Here is a 22,619-nt window from a genome sequence, read left to right on the forward strand (position 1 = left end):
TTGTTCGAATGGAAATACATTCAGAGAGATTAAGGGCCTGAACCAATCTTACTGAAGGCAGCTGGAGTTTTTCCCACTGACTACAGAAAGAATTGGAGCGTTCATTGTTTGGTCTGTCCAAGTCCAAAAAAAGTAAAAGGTCTGTGGAAGAGCACGGCAGCTACAAGACTCTCTGAAGAGAGGGGACATGAAAATTCTTGTTTCTGAACTGGAAGCATTACTTTATCCTTGAACTGTTTCAAGCTTCTAGCCACCGTTTGTTGCCAAAATAAGTTTTGTATAAATGGTGAGGTACAAGAGATTGGGACCACGTTTGCTGTGATAGAGCTGTGCACATTTATTTGGCCACTGCTGCAGTACTTGTGCAGACTACTGTCTTAGAGGACTTTACTTTTTGTTTTGTAAGGAACTTGTAAGGTAAATCCTGTGAGTAAGCTCAACTTGGCAGCATGCATTTTCCTCTGTTCCTGGTCTGTGCTTTTGAAAGCTGCAAGGACAACTAAGAGAGTGCAATTCTGAAGGAATCAAAAGCATGGGCCTGATCCTGTCATAGCCCAGATTGACTTGTTGTTTTATATTATGACAAGCCTCTACTAGGAAGCAAGCTTAACAGGATCCTGAGTGCTTTGAATGTGGATGAATGTAACCCTGAGGTAAGTTATTCACACTGTGGATCGGGTGATACACTAACCTTGAAAAAGACTAGTCTCTCACCCAGTGTCTCTGTGACTGGTGTGGGGGAGAAGGCAGAGAAGGGACGGAGTAGGATGGGGACACATCCGCCCCACATAAGACTACAGATTCATATGTAAATCATAGATTTTCCCTAGAGAGAATGTATCTCATTATCTGTATCTCTGCTTTTAGCATCTAACTCCCATTGTGTTTTACTAGTGCAATTAATTAAAAATAAAGGTGAATATGCCTTACCTTAAATAAGCAAACATCAGCCAATGAAATAATATTTACCTTCATGGCTATTTGATAATACAGTTCAAGAACCAGGAAATTCATAAGCTTTCTAATTTATTGTACAGGAAGGTTGTTATTACTATTTACAAAGGAAAAGTTTTCCACAGAAAATCTGTTAGATTTGCCAGCATCTCTCATGCATTCAAGTGCTGCTATGTGAGACAGATAAAAATCCCACCTGATGATAAACTGTATTAGGAAAGAGGCATCTCTGACAGAGAAAGAAGAGCAGCACTTGTGGATAATGGAAATAATGAAACAGTGATAAGTATTTTCTAAATTCCCTTTGCAAATTGAGGTTCTGAATATTAATTATTAGTGAATTTTTTGGCAACTTAACAGTGTTGGTTACTTACACACTACTATAAATAACAAATCCATACTTTTTAAAATGCTGCCTTTGCTTTTTGAGATCAGTAGGGTTTTCTCAACCTACAATTCTTATCTCTGCAGTTTTTGGAAATGGACTACAATCTCTAGAGTTCTGCTAAAATCTGAATGGATTTAATTTTCTGTCTCAATGTTGGTCTTGCAAATACTTTTGCATATTTGGTTTTCTTATACACTTACCTTTGGAAGGAGTTTAATGCGAAAAACAATTTTGGAAGAAGTAAATGTTTTATTTCCTATTTATATTTTCAGACTTAAAATATTTAAAATTTTCAGAAGAATATGAAACCCCAGTGGAATATTAGTTTTATTTTCAGCAGACCAGATTCCATATGAATTTGCATCTGTATAGTGTCAGTGATATCACTGAACTGATTCATGAAATTTGGCCTCCATGTTGGTTTCTGACCCAGGAAGCAGTTTTTCAGCCTGCAAATCTGATATTATTTCATCTGGAATACTCAAGATTAGATCCAGTTACCTTCTCATCTGATATCAAGAAGGAATTTGAATTCTTAGGGTACCGCTCAGCCATGGTAAGGGGACTGGCCAGTGCGTAAGAGCCACTCAGAATGAAGAGGTTAACGAGTGGGGCTTTGACCTCATTTTTGAGTGGGGTTTGTACGTGACACTTGGTACTGATCCTCTGTGTAAGACTGAATCTAAGCTCTAGTTCCCAGACTTGCAGTGAGTATATTACAACTAACAGCTAAGCATTTTTATAATGGATAAATAGTTTAACTAGGAGATATAATAGTTGTATTTGTAAGTGTTTTCAAGTCATGCTGCTTCGGAAATAATGCTGTTGCCAGCACTTACTTGGGAATGAACACATATCTTGCAAAAAGATTTTCTGGTTTTGCAGAAATAGTGTAGACCCCTAATTTCTGAAGAGCACTCTGTGTAGAGAAGTCAGCAAACTCTCACTTTACTCCAGACCTGAAATGCTGACAGGTACCACCAAGACTCTGGAATAACTGTAAGTGGAAAGTGAATTCTGGGTATTCATATGTAAATTGAAATAACTGATGTCCCATTGTGCTTTTGCTTTCAAAAAAATTAGGAAAAAAAAAAAAAAAAAAAAGAAAACCCCCAAACATAATAAAGTATTTGCATATAAAAAGGCTTTTAACTTACATGTTTTGCTCATTGGCAATCTTTGGAAGCCCATTATTCTTTTCTGCTATTAAATTTACCCAGAAAAACATTCACATTTCTGGGCAAGTAGAAGTTCATAAAAAAATAATTTATTCTTGTTAATTTATCTCCATAGGATGCAGACTTTTCTAGACATGGCAATTATTTCTAGACACAAGTGGGAGAACAATGTAAGATTCTGTGGTGGTGTGCTTTTTTAAAAATTATCCTAGCTAAAGGTTTATAGATGCTACTCCAGTAGAAAGTCTTATTATAACAGCAAAGGAAATGTGGATGTCTTCAGTTTCTAATCCCAAGTGTACAGCTTTGTGGCTAGATAACCATGAGCAAATGGCTTATTCTTTTGAGGACTAGTCTTATTTCTACTGATGTAAATCTGGAATAAATCCGCAGAAGTCAATGTAGTTACAATGCTAATCCAATGTTGTTTCCTCATTTGCAAAAGAGGTTAATGACTCTCCTCTCTCAGGGGATATGGCAAGGATATTTAGTTAATGTTGACTTGCCACTGTGTAAAATACTAATACTTTGTCATTGTTAGTGCAAAATTTGTACTGGACAAGTGAAAGAAGTAGTTAACACACAAGGTACTCATGCTTAACCCATCCTGCTAAAGACACATCATAATATATTGGCTTTCATTATGGCACCTCAAACAATTTCCCCCTTTTACAACTTTCATTAGGGGAGGATGACTGGTCTATTTTATTAGGAAAGCAACCAGATGCATGTAAATAAATTAACACCACAACATTATTAAGTGTAAAATGTGCATGTGTCTTCCACGATGCTGTTTGTTTGTATACAGGTCAAAAGTGAGCATTGTAAGTTTAAAATAAGCAGCTTTGATTCTGCTAAGTAATTTGTTATTATATATACACTGAGAGAGAATAAAATATACACAGACAAAATGGTTGACAGATAAATAATCATTGCCAGAAGTAATCTGCAGCTTTCAGGCAATCCTTTTAGCATTTTTCTGTCTCGTTATTTCTGTATATAATTGAGAAACATCTTTGCAAGAAGTATCAAGGATACCAGGCATGAAAGCCTTAGTATCTGTCTATCCAATGCAAACAGGAACATAACTGTTTAATTCTTAGTAACTCAGAACTAGGAACTTATGAAGTGATCACGGCCTGGGACGCTGTCACAAAGCAAGCAGAGGCAAGTAAAACTGTAATAATGGTAATTTCCACTCCTGTTCTGAGGTTCATGCTGATAGTTCTCAAAAATGGGTGTATTATTCCCATTTTGCAGCTGTGGAAAGTGATCCCACTATGCCAAGTGCCTTCCCTAAACAAATCAGCCGGTGAACTGAGTGGGAGGAAGTTATTCAGCCAAGCAGAGAGGAAAAACGTGGGAGTGGGGCTGCCACTTCCAGCAGCAACCATCCCACGGAGCTGCTCCTATCCCTGCTCTTGCAATTGGAAAGAGAACCTTGGCCTACCAGCTCCCATCATCTATCCACTGACACTACATGAAAGGTAGAAGACAGAAGGACACCACATAGAATAGCATCAGCTTTTTACAGAACCCTTCCTTGTGAATGACTGTCTCACATGTTTGGATCTCCTTTTTTTTTTTTTTTTTTTTTCCCAAATGCCACTCTTCTCAACCACATGTTAACATTGAAATTTTGCACTGCATCTTCAACAACTTACCAGTCTGCTTTGTTAACCCCTCTGCCAGTGTTGCAGTGATGAGGAGGCCAAATGCAGTCTTTCCTTTGTGTTGTTTTCCATACTCTAGTCTTTCCAGGGGTTCAACTACAATCTCTTGAATTAGGTCTGTAGTACACGACTTTCCAATTGTGTACCAGCTCAGGTCCAGTGAATTCAGACAGTAATGGTTAAAGCTTCCTTCTGTCCTAGTCTCCATGACTGTGTACAGTGAGATCATTTTTCCAGAGAAAAACACAGTTAAACCAGTTCTGTATTAACCAAGAATGTTTTTACACTGAACTCTTAAGCTGGCAGTGGAGCTAGAGTAGCTTGGGCACCAGCTGCCGAGTATTTACACAGGATTTCAAGCTGGCTTGTTCAATTCATGCTATGATAGCTACACTGCTACTTGTTGCTCAGCCATCATGCTACTTAGCCGGGTTTTATTAACACGATAGAAGAATATGCTAGACTTATCTTTGTTGCCAAAACATTTGCAAGAAAAAACAAAGTTATTACAACAATCGTTGGAAATTACACACTGGGAAAACATTTTATTTCCAAAATTAGGCTTTTGTATATTCACATGCTAAAAGAAGCAACAATATTTCTTAGGAAGTTTTAATTTAGGAAAGAAATGAATCAAGTAACTTTTTTTTGTAGCCTCTATAAATCATCAATAGCACTGGTTTGGCCAACTTGTCCTGAAAATGAGCTCATTAAATCTAATTGGACACACTGCATAGCAAAGAATCGTATGAGAAAACTATGAATTTTATGTCCAATTAGAAGAATACTCTGGTGTTCAGCACTGGTTCCAGTGGTGGATGTCTGCCAAGATACATTTAACTAAAGTGTACATGTGGGTTAGATTAATACATTTTGAGATGGAATCAGCCCTGACAACAGGGAAGTCATCTATTAGAGGCAATAACTCAAAGATCACAGCAACATTGCTTGTTAAAAGAAATTATAAGCTTGGGAAAATATCAATGTTTATTAAAATTTATTGTCTCTGATTTAAATAGATGGCTTAGTAGAAGAGATGAGGATTTTCTTAAGATCTTGTGACTTGACCATAGTGAATCAAAATGAACACATGACTTGCAAGTAGAAAATAGGGCTCATATCCTCCCCTACAGTCAAAAGCAAAGGGAAAATGTACACTTAAATGATGTGAGAATGAAATCCAGAGTGCCTACTTATGCACTTTACAGGGATCACAAAGTCTGGTCTCAGCAGGGTGAATCAAAGAACTGAAATTATGTGTGCAAGGTCCATATTCTCAAAGAAAAGAATTAGTCACTTCCCAGGGTGGCCCAGAATACCACACAAAGGTTTGGTGGCGGACCAGTATGAAATCCTGAGGATAACATGTGTCTGAGCACTTCTCTTTTCCTGGATTTTGGAGCTGCTAACCACTCAGGATACACAGCACAGGGCCTTCCCCTCACTGTAGTGGCCCAACTGAGCCTGGCTCATGCTTCCTAGAGGAATGTAATGGCTGAAGGACAAGCTTAACTTGGGGTATCAACTCCCTCATTAGCTTTTAATGTTCTCATGATTACCTAATGTAAAAATGCATTGATAGTTCAGACCACAGCAGAGAAGAGTTCAATCTTTGCCAGACTTCCAGGTCCCCTCACCTTTCTCTCTGTGCCTCCAGAGCGTGGCAGTGCCCTGACTGCTTTCCTTCCAGTCTCATTCCTGGATGCACAGCAGCCCAGTTGCCGCCGGACATGCCCCAAAGAGACCTTCCTAGCCTGAGGCAGGGCGTTTTCAGGCTAAGGATTGACCTCAAATCTCCACTGCCCTGCTCTGACCACTAAGCAACAGCACTGAAGAACCAACTGTGGTAGCACTTTTAAATAGGGTAACTTGACTGTCATGCTTTACAAAGAAAAAACCACAGTCCTTGTATGAGATATATATATATTTATATATATGTAAAAGCTTATAGCTCACCTAGTCACTTCTAGTTGTAACACAGCGGACTTCTGTTTTTACAGAATAGGCACCTACTTTCACAGAAAAGAGTGATAAACAGAAGTCTCATTAGAAGCATTGAGAGAGCTTCCAAGTTAAGTAGTAGCGTGCCATTTCCAATAGTAGGTTTCCTGAGGGACAAAAGATTTTGAAGAGTAATTTGTTAAGTTCTTCCCAATTTCTTGTCTCTAGGCATTGAAGGAATGTTCCTAGACCTCCTCCAGTCTGCAAGGCATGGGATGTCCTAACAGCCCAGGATTTGTTTTGCACAGACACTCAGTGTTGACTCAGTGTTTCTTGAGATCTTGGCACAGGGTAATGCTCGCATGGTTAATTAGATGTCTCAAACAGGACAGTTGGTTGTTGTCGAAATGACAATGGGAGTCACCATTGCAAGGTGTCCTTGCAGCTGCATCTTAAGTGGATCATGTGATCCAGCTTCTTAAACCACTGTTTCACTCAATTCTTAGATAATCTAACTGGCCTGTGGTGCTTCGTGACCACTCCAGCATGTATATGATCCATTCCAACAGATTGTCTTAAACTCCACACAAAACATTTCCTAGCTGTTGTAACTATGTACAAAGGTCCTATGTGACTGTTCTTGCATATGTAGGAACATATGTTCTATTGCAAATTTACAAATGTCTATTGCAGTAAAACCCATGTACGGGAGTCTATGGATTAACACCTAATGTCCAGATGGAAGGCACTTCTTTAACACCAAGGTTTGAGATTCCTTACCTGAGACTAAGAGATCCTTCCTTACTCAAGGCGGAGAGACCTCTTATTCACCACAGATCCACAGTAAGTGACTGATAGTATGCTGAATGACTGTCTACTAAAATCCATTTGGCTAATTCCATTAGCCATAAATGGTTGACCAAATCTGGGACTGTCTGGATCCAGCCGTACCTAGACTCCTCTCTCACAAATTTTGAAAGCAAGGGGGTCCACTCTGAACCTTGTGACTCAACAAGAGGGTCTCCCTTACCTTTTTGCATCTCTGATCTCTGTGTAAATCATTCTACATAAATTCTAACTTGATTTTCCTTTGCCGTGTTTCTTCCATGTGTGAACCTTACCACTGAACTCTGTTAAGTCACACTTTTACAAGTTCATGTTAAAGTCACTTTTGCTAATACCTTTGACAGTGATTCTTTATGTGACCTAAAACACTTGTCCATGACACCTTTATATATCATTAGTATTTAACTTATTTTATACTTGGGTAACTGAGGCTAAAGTTTTTTGAGTCCCATCCCAGTGTCTTCCACTAACTCAGGCATTCTGTTATTGATTATTGGGTTTTATACTAGTGTTACTTTTACAGATAAGAAAAAAGAAGTGAAAACAAACATCAAGAACATAAATGTTGTCTAATTCTGTCTCCTTCATTCTTAAACCAGTTTTCATTTACATGGACTAAAATTTAACTTTTATCAGAGGACTGAGCAATAGACCTAAGCATGGAATTTAACCTTGCACAAACTTTTTCATCCAAACAATATCCCTGTCTGGCACTGATTCATGCCTAGCTGTTCTTTGCCACCTGCAGTGGAATGAGATGCCTGACCAGCCAACCCAGCCTGCGTGAGAGGAAGCTAACGGATCACGTTCAATAGAGCTTTATTTTTTTCCCAGTATGTGTTTACTCTGCATCACAGAAAATCCATTTGTCAAATATTAATTGAATTCCCCAACATTTGGCATATTTGCATAACTATTATGAAATGGAGCATTATCTCCCTTGGTATTATACCCATTTCCCTTAGATGGGGTCTCTTTGATCCATTAATCATGTTTCCTGTATCCTCCCACAGAAGCTTAATTGCTCACATTCTGCAGAACCCACTCACAATGAAAGAAATTAGCTCTATGTAAATCTAAGGTTATTACCTTGCCTCTATAAATGTAAAACAATTAAATTATCCTCTAAAAAGGACAGTGATAAAATTCCAGATGAGCACTGATCACCCAATGAAGCAGATTGAGGCCATTTTACTGGGCCAGTGGAAAAAAATGTTTTTGTTTTACCAAGGACATTACTGGGGCAAATGATACTGCTGTCCATGTCTTTCTCCACTACTGCTGGTGTCCCCTTTACTGACTTCAGTATTACTTTAATATCTGAAACAAAGGGCCAGATTCAATAGACACCTCTGGTTTTAGGGTTGATGTAGGCTCATACTGGTGAGTACATAAGCTGGGCATTACTGGAACCTCGAGGTATGATCCAAGGACGTGAGCACACCATTAGGGAACCACTTAAAGGTGCAGCTATCTAGCACTAGCTTATAGGAAACACTGAGAAAAGGAATATATCTTGAATTCCACCTCTCAGACCTGTAGGGATATGCTTTTCAGAAAATATATCTTTAGCCTCAAACCGCTACTAAATATAGGAACCCGCATTTTCAAAAAAAAAAGCTGGGCAAGGCTCTTTCTTTTTTTTCCCCAACAGGAGCAGGTGGTAGGAACTACATCAACTTAACAGCAGTTCGGTGGTCACAGCACTTGTGGAGGAAGTGGGAAATATTCAATGTTTTTTCATACAAGTCAGAATCAACTCCCACAGAGATGTTCTAACCACAAGGCATAGCTCTTTCTAGGAAGATGGAATCATGTGCCTCTTCCTGTGAAGCCATGCTGCTGTGCAAAACATAATTCACTATTAATTTGGCCACAGAGTGAGGAGATTACTCTAATTGGTCTGTTCTGACAAAAACATGGAAAACAGGAGAACTGGTCTCCAACTGCTTCTTTGCTCCAATCACAAAAGAAAATAGTAGCATGTTTTGTGCAGAACCCTGTGCAATTGTTGGGTTGCATGTACTTTGAGTACACTAGATGTTGACCTAAATAAAAAAACCCTGTCATTCTTGAATCTTGTTCAGGTCTAGATTCTGAGCCATTCAGTCCTGTCAACATTAGAACAGCTTGAGCATGTAAAAGTGAGCAAATCTAGAAGCTTAGGGATCTTTAGGATTAAAAAATGCTAACTTCTATGTGTTAGTAGTTTAGCAAGGCTTTTCAGGATCAGGATACTGAGACTTAGTTCCATTTATCAGATCAATCCTAAAGAGACTAAGCCAAGATCACACGCACAAAAATCCATGGTCTTGCAAAAAACTGAAGCTCAGACTGCAGGTTACTGAACTAGCACCTAAGACATTTATCAATTTCCCTCCCACACTTTCTTCTCTCAGACTAGGCTCTAAGTTTACCTCTTTCCAAACACTAAAGACCCTTTGTTCTTTCATCCCTCCTTGGTATCTATAATATTTAGCAAAATTATGACAGAAAATGTCTCCATGTCTGTAGAGAGATTGGTTTCTGTTAAAAAGTGTGAAATGAAAACAATAAGAACCAGTATATCATGCTCCATGTTTACTACTTTCTTCTAAACATAAACAGGTTTTTCCAAGTTCCTCCTGTTGGTGCAAATTCACTGTCCTTGTAAATTTTTTTTCACCATCAGTTCCTTTTGTAAGGTTCTCCTTGAAATGTATTTCCTTCATAAAGCCTTTTAATGACTCCATCTAGATAATCAGTTTCTTTCTACTAAAGAAAACATCAAAGCTAATTTGTGGTAGAAGTATAATCTGGTGTATCACGGGTCTGTCTGATCATATAGTCTGTTTGATTTAGACTGTGAAGGTCTTGATCAAACCAGGATCTATTCTTTTACACTGTGAACATTTTGCTGGTATTTCATAAACAATATTAAGATATGACAGGTATCCAAGGATAATGACATGTACTTTTCTGAGAGGAGATCTGCATTCTCTATCTTATCCTGTATGTTACCCAGTGTAGAAGTTGTCAGAGAGATGACAGAAGCCAGCAGTAAAGAAAGGGGGGTATCTAAGCAGACATTTTTAGTTGCTTAATGTATAAATTACTTTTAAGACATCAAAAGGGATTCTGAGATCCTATGATTCTATGATAGAATCAGTCATTAAGTTGGCAGGACCTGACCATTTACTTCTTCTTTATGATTTCATCCTTTGACCTCTTCGGTGATTTGTAGACTGAAAGCCTTAAGCTATTCTTCAAGATGTTATGCCATTAATTTTATTGTGTTCAGCGTAGCATTTGGATGCACATCTGAGAGAAACTGAAGCTTGTGAAAACTCCACCACTTCCTGTATACAATGTAATAAACATAAGCAATCAAAACGAAGAGGCAAACAATACAAAACAAGCCAATTCAGGTTGGAGAAAAAGTAATCATTTTAAAATTAGAAAAAAAATTAGTTTTCTCCCAGTTGCTGTACTACATGCTGAAACTATGATGCTTACTACTAATGTCGGACTAAACTAAAAAGCATTTTTAGTCACATAAGGAGGTCTTTTTCTACAAGGTAAAATTTTAAGCCATTTAAGAGATTTTGCTGGAGTAGAATCTGTTATTTAAAGGAAATACCAGAAAATCCAGCACCATTCTATTTTCTTCTTGAAAGTACCCACAATAAAGCAAGTAATGTTCAATATAGTTTCTGAAATTGAACAAAAGTAGATATTACAAGAAGAAACAAAGGAAGGTTAGCCAAACAAGATATGGCACAGTAGTTGAGAAAAGCTGGCAAAGACCAGCTGTAAACTCACTGGACTGAGCATAATTGGCCTATTTGTGCACACAGTTACTATGCATATTATAAAAATTGGAGAAAATTCTATCTATGGTTCCAATATATTTTAGAAGGTTGAATACAGATTACAATAATTTTAGTAAATGAATTTGCACACTCCAAGTTTGTGTTGTAGAAGTCTGCGTACACTGGCATCGCTGAGCAGTTAGGCAGACCAGTTCTGAGGACGTGCAGCAGCGTAGCTACACAAGGCTTCTTTTTGTCTGTAAAAACTTGAATCCAGCTCAGTTCTGTTGGCTTCAAGCTTTGGGAGAGTTCATTTGTTTGAGAGCCCATTTTAAAATGACCTTATGCAGAACTGTGGTTCATGCATGAATAATAAGGTCTTAAGCACTTGGTCCTGCTCTTGCCGTCCCAAGGCTGGTTGTTTTCCAGAAACCCAAACCATTAAGCTGGACTAAGGATGCTGGGTGAAGTCCCAGGAGCACTCGTGACAGAGAGTGGGCATTGCCTAAGGTTGCTGTTGGTTCCCTAATGGCTTCTGGACCAACGTCGTAAGAAAGCATTCTTTTTTTTTTTCTGTAACACAGCACCATTTATATCTAAAACCAGATCTGAATTTACAGCCATTTCTTTGTTTTTCCATGACAATAATTTTAGGATGTACATTGTATTTAATTTAATTACATGTAATTATCCTTCTACCATCTACTTAGCTTTTTATATCTCATATTTTGATGTTTTGTGGATTTTTTTAACCATAGCATCTTTTTTATTAATAGAGTTTGCACGTTGAGAATTTATACAGGCAGAGCTCCAGATACGGTTGCTTTGGTACTAGAAAGTGTAGCTTTGCAGCCTTCTATTACATGACACAGAGTATAATACCGAAAGCTACCCTTCCACATCTGTCAAGAAAATTTATCTTCAAATCAGTCTCGGGCAGAGACTATTATAGGCTGCGCTTGCACAGGCTGACCGCAGTAGGCTAGTCAGTCTCAAAAATAAAGATTAGCCCTTTTTGCTTGTTAAGAAACTCCATCTATGTTTGCAAAGCTTACACATAAAAAACACACTTAATGCAAACTATTTAACAAAAGCACTTTGCAGTTTTGAGACTGTATGAACTGGAGGATTACAAACCTTTGTGAAACCACATCCTGTTAGATCCTGGCAGTCGTGATAATTAGATGTCCAGTGTCAGGTGCTAAAAGAGATAAAACAGCATGGGAGAAATAATCACAGATCAAAACAAAATGAACCATAGGGAAACATTTAAGACCATACGATAATGTGGTATGTGACATTGAGGAATACAGAATGCAGAGAAAGGCCAGTTCAAACTGAGAGAAGTTCTCATTTCATTCTGATACTTCAGTAATCAGCAAGGAGACAGGAAACAGAAAACTGCATTACTCTCTAATGAGGTGTTAGAGGACTTGGGGGCGGGGGCTAGTGTGTGAATATGACACTTTCTTTAAAACTCTTCCTTCAGAGGTTTTCAAGGAGAATACTTAATTCTTGCAGGGTGCCAAGTCCTGCACAAGGGTGAGCTGTCAGGTGGTTGTACTGTTCCATTACTGGATCTCAGAAAACCTATAAAACCAGTGCTTCTCTGCTGAAGATGCAGAAAAGCCTGCAAGGTCATCCTTCCCTTGTGAGAGTGAGAGACATGAGTGGCCAGTTAAGAATTTCTAATGAAGAAAGGAGTAAGTGCTCCTGTGTGGCAGTAAGAGGTACAGGTTGCATATGCTGGTCTACTTGGCCTGTTTACAAGACAGGGAATCTGTTCTCTCAGGCACACCAAGGTAACTCCAGTCTCACTAGTCTTATATCCAGACTAAATAGTCCCACAGAGCACACCGAGGCAACATGCCTGTGCCAACATCTCTTGCAGTGGTTCACCCACTGATGGAATAAACATCCTCAGTGATAGGGAAGTACAGGCAGTCCCGCTCTCAAAAGCCGTTTTCTGGAACAGCAGAAGGCCTGTACTGTGATTTGAGCTCCTGACCACACATCACAGGCCACCTCAGCAGTGGACTTCGCAGTCATACAACCCCTCTTCAAAAACATGAAACAAAATTTATTTCTTTTAAATCTGCATTTTCACATAGATTCACACTATAAGACATTTTTTTAATGTATGAAAAGCATTCTGTTCCTAAAAAGAAATTCCGATTTTTCTCCCAGCTATCTTGGGAATTTGTAGATAACTCCTCCAAATATCATTCTTTCCCCTAGAAGAAGTATGACCAGTAATTGAAGCACAAGGGAGCCATTATCTCCAGTTTTATATATGCCTGGCTAGATGCAGATACTGCTGCATCACTATCCAACTTTAATAAAAGGAACACCATCTTCTTCACAAAGGGAAAGAATTAATGCAGGCCTGTAATACTGTAATTCAAACAGGTGTAGTAAAAAGTAGAAAACATTACAGTATTAAAATGTCTGTTTGCTAAATCTCAGTTTTTCTGTATATGTATGTAAATTAAGTGGTAGCAGAAATAATTCTGCAATACATTGACTAGAAAACACTCTTGACACAAAATTCTTACCCAGCATGTATAGGTTTCATAATATCCCTTTTTTCCAATAGTATAATGGAGGAGTATGTATTTAACCTCTTCCACACTTTATAAGTAGAAGATTTAAAAATCTATAATCTCAATTACTCTCTTAATAGACTGTCTTCATTTTTTTTTTTTTTACTTGTTGACCTGCAGGATAAAGCTATTTAGAAGAGATATTATTGTGGAGAGCACTACCATAATGAAAACACTGAAGGACAAAAAAATCCAATAAGGAGACTGGAAAATGCATTTAGAAGCACACTGCTCACATTTAATTTATTCAGTATGCATACTGTGGAACATCTGGGTGTCTTTAATGTACAATCAGGTATTAACTTGGTACCAGCTATTACAGTCAGCAGTTTGCAGCAAGTTGCAAGCACTTGAGAGAAAGCAAATTATCTCCCTAACTGATCCCATAGCACAGAAGTCTGTGAATAGGAAGGCAGTTTAGCAGTAAAATGCAGAAGGCAGGGCAGAAAGCATGCTCAACTGCTATGTTACATTTTTTCCTATGCTTATGTCTTTTGTTTTGCAATTCTGTATTTTTTCAGTGTATTTTCTTTGTGGCCACGCACCAAACCATAAAGCTTTACCAAGTAATCTCAGCCCTTCTGGTTTCAGTCCTGTAGGGCACAATATGGTGGGTTACTATGTCAGTTAGCTCCTAGTATAATTTTTTTTTTCCCTTTTCTAGAAGAATCTGCTATAGAAAGTAGCTATATTGTGCACTCATGTTTTACCATGAGACAACTGATTATCTCCTTTGTGCCTGATCAGTTATAAATCACAAGCATTTATTCCATTTTTGCAGCAGCAGCTCAGACCCTGGGAACGTACTCGATGCAAGGAAACACTAACACAGCCTCTCTTGTTTCATCTGTATGTGCAGCTGAATTGTTTCTCAATGTGAATAACAAGGTTTTGCTCAGTTTTATGTTCCTCATAAATGACTCCACTTTAAAATCCCAACTGCTGCAAGTCTCCCCCCTATGGTGAATGGTCCCTTTTAGAAAGGAAAACATGAATATGAAAGCAAAGAAGCAAACGAGCATTGCAACGGACTTACAAGGAGCAGACATTAGTTAAAAAAAGAGGTTTATAAAAGAAAGATCCACACTAGTTATCAGGTTCAGGTAGCAGCACACATCAGCTCATTGTAGAAGCAATTTAGCCCCAGCCCTGTGTAAGCCTAGCAGATAGGCAAAGCATCACTGAAGTCCTGGGCTACTATCTTAGCCTAAATTTACTGCTTCTCTGCATACAACGCATCCAGAAATTGTGTTGAACATTAAAGTTACATAGAAGTAAAACTAGTGAGGTAAAGTCCGTGAGGTAAAGCAAACAGTGCTATGTTCTCTTCTGTTCCCTCTCCATTTCTATTTCCAGTTTAGCTAACACCCCAGCCACAGAATCCTCAGCACTTAGAAACTCTGACAGAGGCCTGCCAGCATATTATTGTGAGAAAATCATAGCCATTACCTGTGGAAATTGCCTGATTAAGCAGGCAAAACCCTAACCCCCTTTGAATCAGTCGCTGGGAAGGGACTGACTGAGGAAGCACCACCTAAAGAGAAAGGCAGGGAGCCAAGGATAACCCTTCTGTCCAGCGCCTCTTTTATATGCGCCGCGTGCGTCTCGTCACGGCTTTCCTCCGTTCCCATTGGTCGCCAGCAGGCAAGGGCGGGGCTCAAGCCACACAAGGCGGCGGGGACGGTTAGGGCCGGTCGCGCATGCGTGCTGCCGTGAGGCTGGAGCGGCGAGCACTACGCATGCGTAGGGGGAGCGACCCGCCGAGGATCTTGGTTTCCCGCTGCGCTCGCAGCCGTTGGCCGCTCAGGGAGAGCGTCAGCGGTGACGCAGTTGGCGGCGGCGGGCAGGAAGGCAGGTAGCTAGCTAGCTCCGACGGGCGGTCGCTCCTTTCCGTCCCCTCAGTCCCGCCGCCCGCGGGCGGGCTTTCCTTTCTCTGCTCCCCGCGCTGTCCCTCCTCAGCCCGGGCTGGCGCTGGGAGCGGCTCCCGGTGGCCGCTCGGGAGCGGCGCGGGGCCCCGCGGGCAGAGCTCCCTGAGGGCCTGTGGCGGCCTCGGCGTGCTCTGTCTCCTCGCCGTCCCCCGGGCAGCCGCGCCCCGAGCCAGCCGCCTCCGCTCTGAGCCCCCGGGCCCTCGTCGCACCTCTCGCTGCTTTTTAATTCCGCCGCTTCGCCCTCCGGTACCGGAGAAGCGCTTTTTGCCAGCTGCCCTGGGGAGCGCAGTAAGAGGCGTTAACGTCGCTTACGGGAGCTTGTGGTGCGTGTTCCCGGGGAAGGCTGCTTAATTTTAACTGTCGTGTGTTTACTGGTTGCTTTGTACTAAAGCTGAACCTGTGCAAACGTTGACTGCGTTGCTGTGGCGGCTGCGTTATCTGCTGTTGCTCTTAATCCTTTAAGTGTGAGATCTAGGCTTTGGATCGTTCATTCTCTAATTTTTTTCCTTTTGCTGGGTGGGGAGGGAGTGTAGTTATTTGCTCTTTAATTACGCATGTTGATAAACTTATGTGTTGTACCTCAGCGGCTGAATAAGGGAAGGCCAGCTGGAAGCATGATATTCTGTCCTTGTTTATCCTGTAATGGTCTTGGGATTCATTGGCTTAATAACCCTGTACCAAAAGTATCTTATGGGTAATTAGTTTGTTTTTACACCTCACCTGATTTCTTTAGAGTTTTGTTAACTTTTTTTTTATGATGCTGGAAGGAAATTTTTCCATGTGTAATATGTTGGTTAAATTGTTAGTGCTATGTGGATTGTTCACTAGTAATAAGCTTTTGATTTTTTAGAACTAAACAGTGGCTTTTGAAGGTCCTTGTTTTGGGAGAGAATTTTCAGGAACATAAATATTTAAAGATCAAATAAAGATTGGACATGGGCAGTTTTAGACTATGCTGCATATCAGGCTGAATAAGTATTTTTTTTTTTTGCTGTGCAGATGAAAATTATAGTTGTAAGGAAAACAAAAAGCAATCTGTAAATCCAGCAGATTCTTGTTCCACAGTAAAATTACAAGGAAACATAATTTGAAATGGTTGCTTAAGAAAATGTCAATAAAAAATTGTCAGTGAGCCATTATAGCATTCTAGTGGAAATGCTTGGCATGCAGAATGTTGTCAGTTTCACAGTCTTCAAGGCAGAAAACCTTGGACTGCAGTCAAAAATGTTAACAAACTCAGTATCTTATAACTGATAGGAGAATATTTCAGTACAAATTACCTGATGACCAGCCTGCTTCACTGTGTGATGTGGTTTTCAGTAGTGTGGGTTTTTTTGAATCTTCCCAGGAGTGGAATAGTGTTTTCTATTGCCTTGGCAGATGTGCCTATGTGGTCCACAGTGTAGAATGTCAATGTAATACTGTTGCAGAGTTTGCTACAGAGCATAATAGTTCAAAAGCAGTGCATTTGGTTACTGTGACAAAGACATAACCAGTGTTGTTGAGTGCAATTTGAACAGATGTGAACAGTGGTAGTTCGCACTCCTTAGATATCATGATAGATTTGTGAGATTGTGGCAATATCTGGGTTTTTTTATAGCTGGTTTACCTGTATAACTTATGTACAATTTCTCTTTTTCATGTTGTGTTCACAGAAGTTGATTATTCAGTGTTGCCAAAGATGAAGAGGAAAGTTGGGAAAGTTAGGAATTTGAGGCTTAGTCCTAATGAAGAAACCATGCTTCTGAAAGAGGAATACGAGAGAAGAAGAAAATTGAGGCTACAGCAAGTATGCATGTTTTTTTTTTTTTTTCATGTTGTGTATTTCATTTAATGATGTAACAATTTAGGAAAACTACCTGAAAAAGTTACTTCATGTAAACTAAATTTTAGGGTCGTCATATTATTTAGTGTGTGAATTATTTTCCTTTTCTCATCTTTATTACTACTAAGTGCACATTTTGCTTGTGATACCTCCTCTGTTTGTTGGATTCACTTTGGCATCTGTTTCAGGATCTCTTCTTCCCTGACAGCTTCCCAGTATCTACCATTTTTATTTGGCCGTGAACATGCAGTTGTCTCTTCTGATGTATCACCTGTGTAAGGATGCATACCTCTTACAGTGTTCCTGGTGTTTTCGTAGTGATCATGTAGAAGAAATAAGACAACTACTGCTAATACAGAACTTCACAGCTTTCCACTAGGCAAACTGAATTGCTGCAATTTGTCATAGCTCTAGCTGCTTTAAGTACTGCTCCTTTTAGAATGCCTGAGCAAAGTTACCTTAATGTTCTTCAGAACATGACTGTTGATCATGTTGTCTTTATGCCATTTCTGTTCTGCTGTCCTGCTGTTAGACCACAGACCTATTTCTTAATTTCGCTTCATATACTTTTCTTAGCCTTTCTCTGCTTTTTCCTACACAAACTGTTCAGGTCTTTCATATCTTCAAAATATATATATCTTCAAGACATTTACTGTGTACTGTCTTTCATTCCTCTTTGGCTTTTTTCTTGATGTGTTTTTAGTAAAGACAATTTTGCTGACAAAGTGGAAAACAAAAACCTAGTAAACAGACATTAATTTATCAGTATAATTGCTGATTTTAATTAAACCATGTTGCAATGTGATAGGAGTCTTTAATAAATTATTGTGTTGCATTTTGGGGTGGAATGATATTCCAAGCAGTTTTTACATTTTGTTTATCAGTTGTTTGGACTTGAACTGAAACATTTAGCTAATACTAAATTTATTATTTAATATACTAATTTTGGAAAAATGTAGTAGCAAATTTAAAGTCGCTTCTGGACAGATTGCTAATTAAATAGTAGATGAGATGGAAAGCTGAAAGGAGGGTAGAGTATGTTGTAGAAAGACTTGCTGCAAAAAATACTGTACTTTAAGTTGCTAGCAAAACATAAATGTTTTTATAAACATGTTATTTCGACAGGTTAGAGAGCAACAGAAGTATATCGCCTTGCAGATAAGACAGAAAGTAAAGCAGAGGAGAGAAGAACAACTACAGCAGTTAGAGGAGGCACTGAGAGCTGAATGGCAGAAAGCACAGGATCAAAAGATGAAAGCCTTAGAAAAACTGTATTTATCAAGCTTAAGAGCGATTGGTGAGGGTCACCGTCAAGCCAAGGAGAACGTAAGTGAAACAGCTTAATATTATTGTTAGAGAAATTCTTGATGTTCTACAAATACTGTGATTGCTGTTAATTTTTTTTGTTCTTGATCTTGCAGTCCTGAAAAAATGGTCATTTTAGGTATTAGAATGTCAACATAGAAATATTTGTGTACTTTTTTTGCAGATATCTTTCCACAAGACCAGGATTAAATGGTCTAGCAGGCCCATCTGCTAAGGCTTTTGCTGTGCAAACTCTTAATATTATTTTATTTGTGTTAAATCGTACACCTATATGATAGTGTATGTTTGTACTTGTCTAAATTGCATATGCTGAATCATTGTCTCTAGTATTCCAGTAATACAGTAACTATTTCGCTACCATGTAACAGCATCTTTTCTATAGTTAATAAAACACACACTTAATTTTTTTTTCCTCGGTGCTCAGGTGACATGGAAAGTCTTAGTAAGGCCTTCAGAGGCAAACTGGTGTCACTTCTTAATTCTGCACCTAGAAACTATTTTCACTTTCTTTAAAATCCTGTAACTTGTGTAGGCTCTCTTTGAGAGGCCATTGAGGTTGTTTGGTAGAAATAATTCCCTGAATTTGACTGTGAATTGGTTTTACAGAAATCAGTGGTGCCACAGATTTCATGCATGAATTTTGCAGACTAGCTTACTTCCTGAATTAATCAGGCTTTTTAACCCAAGTAAAATAGGATTATACTTTTCTGTATCTCAGTGTCTCTAAATCACGTTCTTTGTAAAGTCCTTTCCGATGCTAGGATGGGTGAGTGTGTGAAAAGCTGTGGTAGCAGTGCCATAGGAATAGAGAACTAATCCTAAAGAAACATTTCTATTGATACATGGTTGTTGTAGTTAATGACTGAAAGGTAGCAACGTGCTTTCTCTGTACAGTTTAGTCAGCATTTCCTAAAAAGTTTATTACCCCCTTTATCAAAGAGATGCAGAGAGAAGCCAGGGTTTCTACATCAATGTTTGGTTACATTTGCTGAGTAATGTGGCAAATTTGCTGCTGTTGGTAGTAGAGAAAAAGGAATGTGACAGAGAAGGAAAAGTTATGATTTAGAGTATTTTTCATCTATTACAGTACAAAGTAATTTTGAGCTTGTGATTCTTACCAGCTGTACTTAGTTTGAACTATCACACTGATAGCATTTTACTCCTCATACTGTATTAAGTGCTTCCAATATTTTATTGTTAAGGAACCTGACTTAGAAGCTCTGGCAAAGCAAGCAGAAGAGAGGAAACAAAGAGCAGAGAAGAGACATAGGAAAGCTCTGAAAGAGCAAAAGTGCCAAAAAGAAAAATTACTTCGTGAGCAAGCCCGGTATGCAATAGTTATCTAGTTTGTAAAATGCATTCTATGCTTAATAAATGTTGCAAGGTGAAAGACAAATATCTTGGTGCTTCTTGCTTGGACTTTTTCTAATTTTTAAATTTTAAGCATTAATTTTCTAATGCATATGGACGAAGCTTGTGGATTTTGATAAGAACTGTAGTTTTAAAACCAAGACGAGAATGTCGACTATATGAGCTGGCTTTACAGACTCAAGAAGTGAGAAGCCTTTCATCTCTTTATGGTTATTTTCAGTCTAGAATGTTGGCTGACAACTATTCAGTGACATGAAATGAAATGTTACTAGGCTAGTTCCTGATGGAGAGTTACTTGAAAAAAGGACCTATTGCATTTGTCATGGTCTTTCTTAGCATTTTTTTAAAGCAGATTGGACCAAACTTGAGCTGACATGAAAAATGAACTGTATACTCTTGGGATAGTTGTGCTTGAATCGAGCTGAGACCTATTGATTAAATACTTAATTTTGTCTGCGCAAGCAATTAAAATATGTTGAAGTGATGCAGTGCTTTCCGAAGACTTAAGTGAAAGCCAGGGACTTTGCTTTGTTCATTAGAAGCTCATGTATATTAACATTTTTGCATTACTTAAAGAAATTAATTTTCCAGTGCTGCCTTCCAGCATAAATTCTGCTGACTTTTCAGTCTGCTTGCCCATTCTTATCTCCCAAGCATTCAACTCAGTTACATCTGAACCTCTTTGTTTTCAGGTTTGCCTTTTATTTTGCATAGTGCTGACACAGTTGCTTGAACAATTTTCCTTCTCTCTTCTGTGATTTTTTTTTCTTGTGTGTGTGTGTGGGTTGATTTGTTTGTTTGTTGTTTTGTTTTTTTTTTTTTTTTTTCCCCTCAAGACGAACTAATGCACGTAAACACGCTCTGGAAGTGGAAAGACAAAGAGCAGCCAAAGTTGCAAGCCTGCCACCTCCTCCACCACGTCCTCTTGAGGTATGTATCCATGATGTGATAATGTTCACAACTTTGGGGTGCCATATAATGTAATCATTTACTTATTGGCGTGACTCCTCACAACAGGATATCCCAAATTGCTGTTTGCATACTATAAGGAGAATGGTTCAGCAAAAATCGAGAAAATTAATGAATTATGTATTAAAAAACTTCCTACTGAGCTTTGGTATTTGTTTTTTTCTCATCTCTTGTGTGGATTTTATTTTTTGTCATCTGATCTTATTTTTGTGGTTAATGTCTGTCAAAATCATTATCTCATTTTCCTTTAATAGCCACAGTGGTATTAAATTCTACAACAATCTTTCTCAGCATGTACGTACCACCTCAGCCTTCTGTCATAATGATGCAGTAGTAGCATTTTGTTTAGTTTTATTATAAAAGATGGTTTTACCTTTTTAGCTGTGGGGGTTTTGTTGTTTTTTTCCCTTCCAGTTTCTTGTAGAGAATACTAAATGTAAGTTAAACTATTTAATTTTGATAGGAAAACAGTACCTAAGGCTATTGGGGAGGAAAGTAATTAAAACCATACTTTTCATTCTATGCTGCACCCTTTTTAGGGGATGACTTTGCACCCCCTACATACTGCTTTGATTTCAGAGTGATTCTGCATAGGTATAGAAGTTACCATAGGGACTGCAGATCTGAACCACAGGAAGAACATTATGTGCGTTTTTACTTTGGAGTTAACTTTTAGTAAATCTAATAGAACTTCATTAAGACAGAGATTAAGTTGACTTATGTGTTGCTGTGCCCTTTCAGACCATCAGGTTCAGGGATATTCAGACCACTGACAAGAGAAGAAAGAATTAAGGTATACTAGTCCCTTTCAGAGCCAGTGAAGTTATCGAAGCTTTTCCCAGCTACATCCAGTGTGTTATGTGTACGTTAGTGTGTTGGTTGATAGGGGTTTGGTACTGATGTATCTGGAAAAACTGAGTAAGGTTTGACCCTTACATCTTTCAGAATGATTAGGAGTGCCTATCTACTTTCCATTTGTATGCCTTAGTGTGTGTTGCTCTGTAGGTCTCCTTGTGGGTGCTCAAAGGTTTTCTTACTGTGGAAGTTGGATATGAGTGAAGATTAAAGGAGGTAAAGTTTGGGGTTATTTCTGATGAAGTATATGCAATATGGGAATTTAGAACAGGTGGAATGAAGTCCTGTGTGGTGCAGTTCAGGTAAATTCAAACACTCTTATGCTGCTGTTCTCTGTTGTCACATGTGACATGTTCCTGGTGTATCTGCTATAGAGCAGATGAAGGCGCTATCAGTTAAAACTTTCACTCTTCTTTTCCTGGTTTTCAGATGCTTATGTTGCTCAGTTTGGTGTTGTTGGAAAAACAGAAGATGCTGCAGCATTGCTTTCTAGTAACTTTTGCAGTTTAGGATGTGTTTTATGTTGCTTTCTATTAAAAAACAAAACAAAACCCAAACAAACCAAGTTTCTAATTGGTGACTGAAAGTCAGCTGCAGTTAACATGCATATTTGTAGATGATATAACATCTAAAAAGACACGGTACTATATAATACTTTTAATCTAACAATCTCAGTAATGCATCTCTCTTTCCATTTTAAAAATGCAGAATCTCCATCTTATTCTTTAGTCTTTTTTCACCACGGCAAGCAAGACTTTGTTCAGGTTTCCTCAGGTTCCGGTGCAATTGCTTTTGCAATTGTGTTGGATGACAGGTCTGGGTCAGTACCCTGTTTAAGTGTTGTAAAATCATAATTTTCTTACATGAAATTCTACAATTTAATGTAATTCCACTCATGAGCAAATGTCCTTTAGTCACCTTTTTAGCAAACATAATTTTAGCTGTTCTTAGCAGAGTTTGTGAACAGCTGG

General features: G+C 38.7%; 1 protein-coding gene across 6 annotated transcripts in view; it reads left to right on the top strand.

Moving 5' to 3' along the window:
• Window positions 1-632: 632 nt before the first annotated feature.
• Window positions 633-22,619, top strand: part of CEP295 (centrosomal protein 295) — a 58,780-nt gene continuing 36,793 nt past the window's right edge. Inside the window, exons 1-5 of one of the 6 annotated variants that reach the window (XM_042792433.1) lie at window positions 633-653; window positions 16,958-17,091; window positions 18,253-18,453; window positions 19,656-19,780; window positions 20,661-20,754. In XM_042792433.1, coding sequence (XP_042648367.1) covers window positions 16,984-17,091; window positions 18,253-18,453; window positions 19,656-19,780; window positions 20,661-20,754 — 528 coding nt within the window. In that variant the 5' untranslated portion in view covers window positions 633-653; window positions 16,958-16,983. The other 5 variants (XM_042792432.1, XM_042792431.1, XM_032990980.2 and 2 more) reach the window with 5 other exon arrangements.

Source organism: Tyto alba, unplaced genomic scaffold, assembly GCF_018691265.1.
Source record: "Tyto alba isolate M040663 unplaced genomic scaffold, T.alba_DEE_v4.0 Super-Scaffold_2, whole genome shotgun sequence".
Taxonomy (NCBI): Eukaryota; Metazoa; Chordata; class Aves; order Strigiformes; family Tytonidae; genus Tyto; species Tyto alba.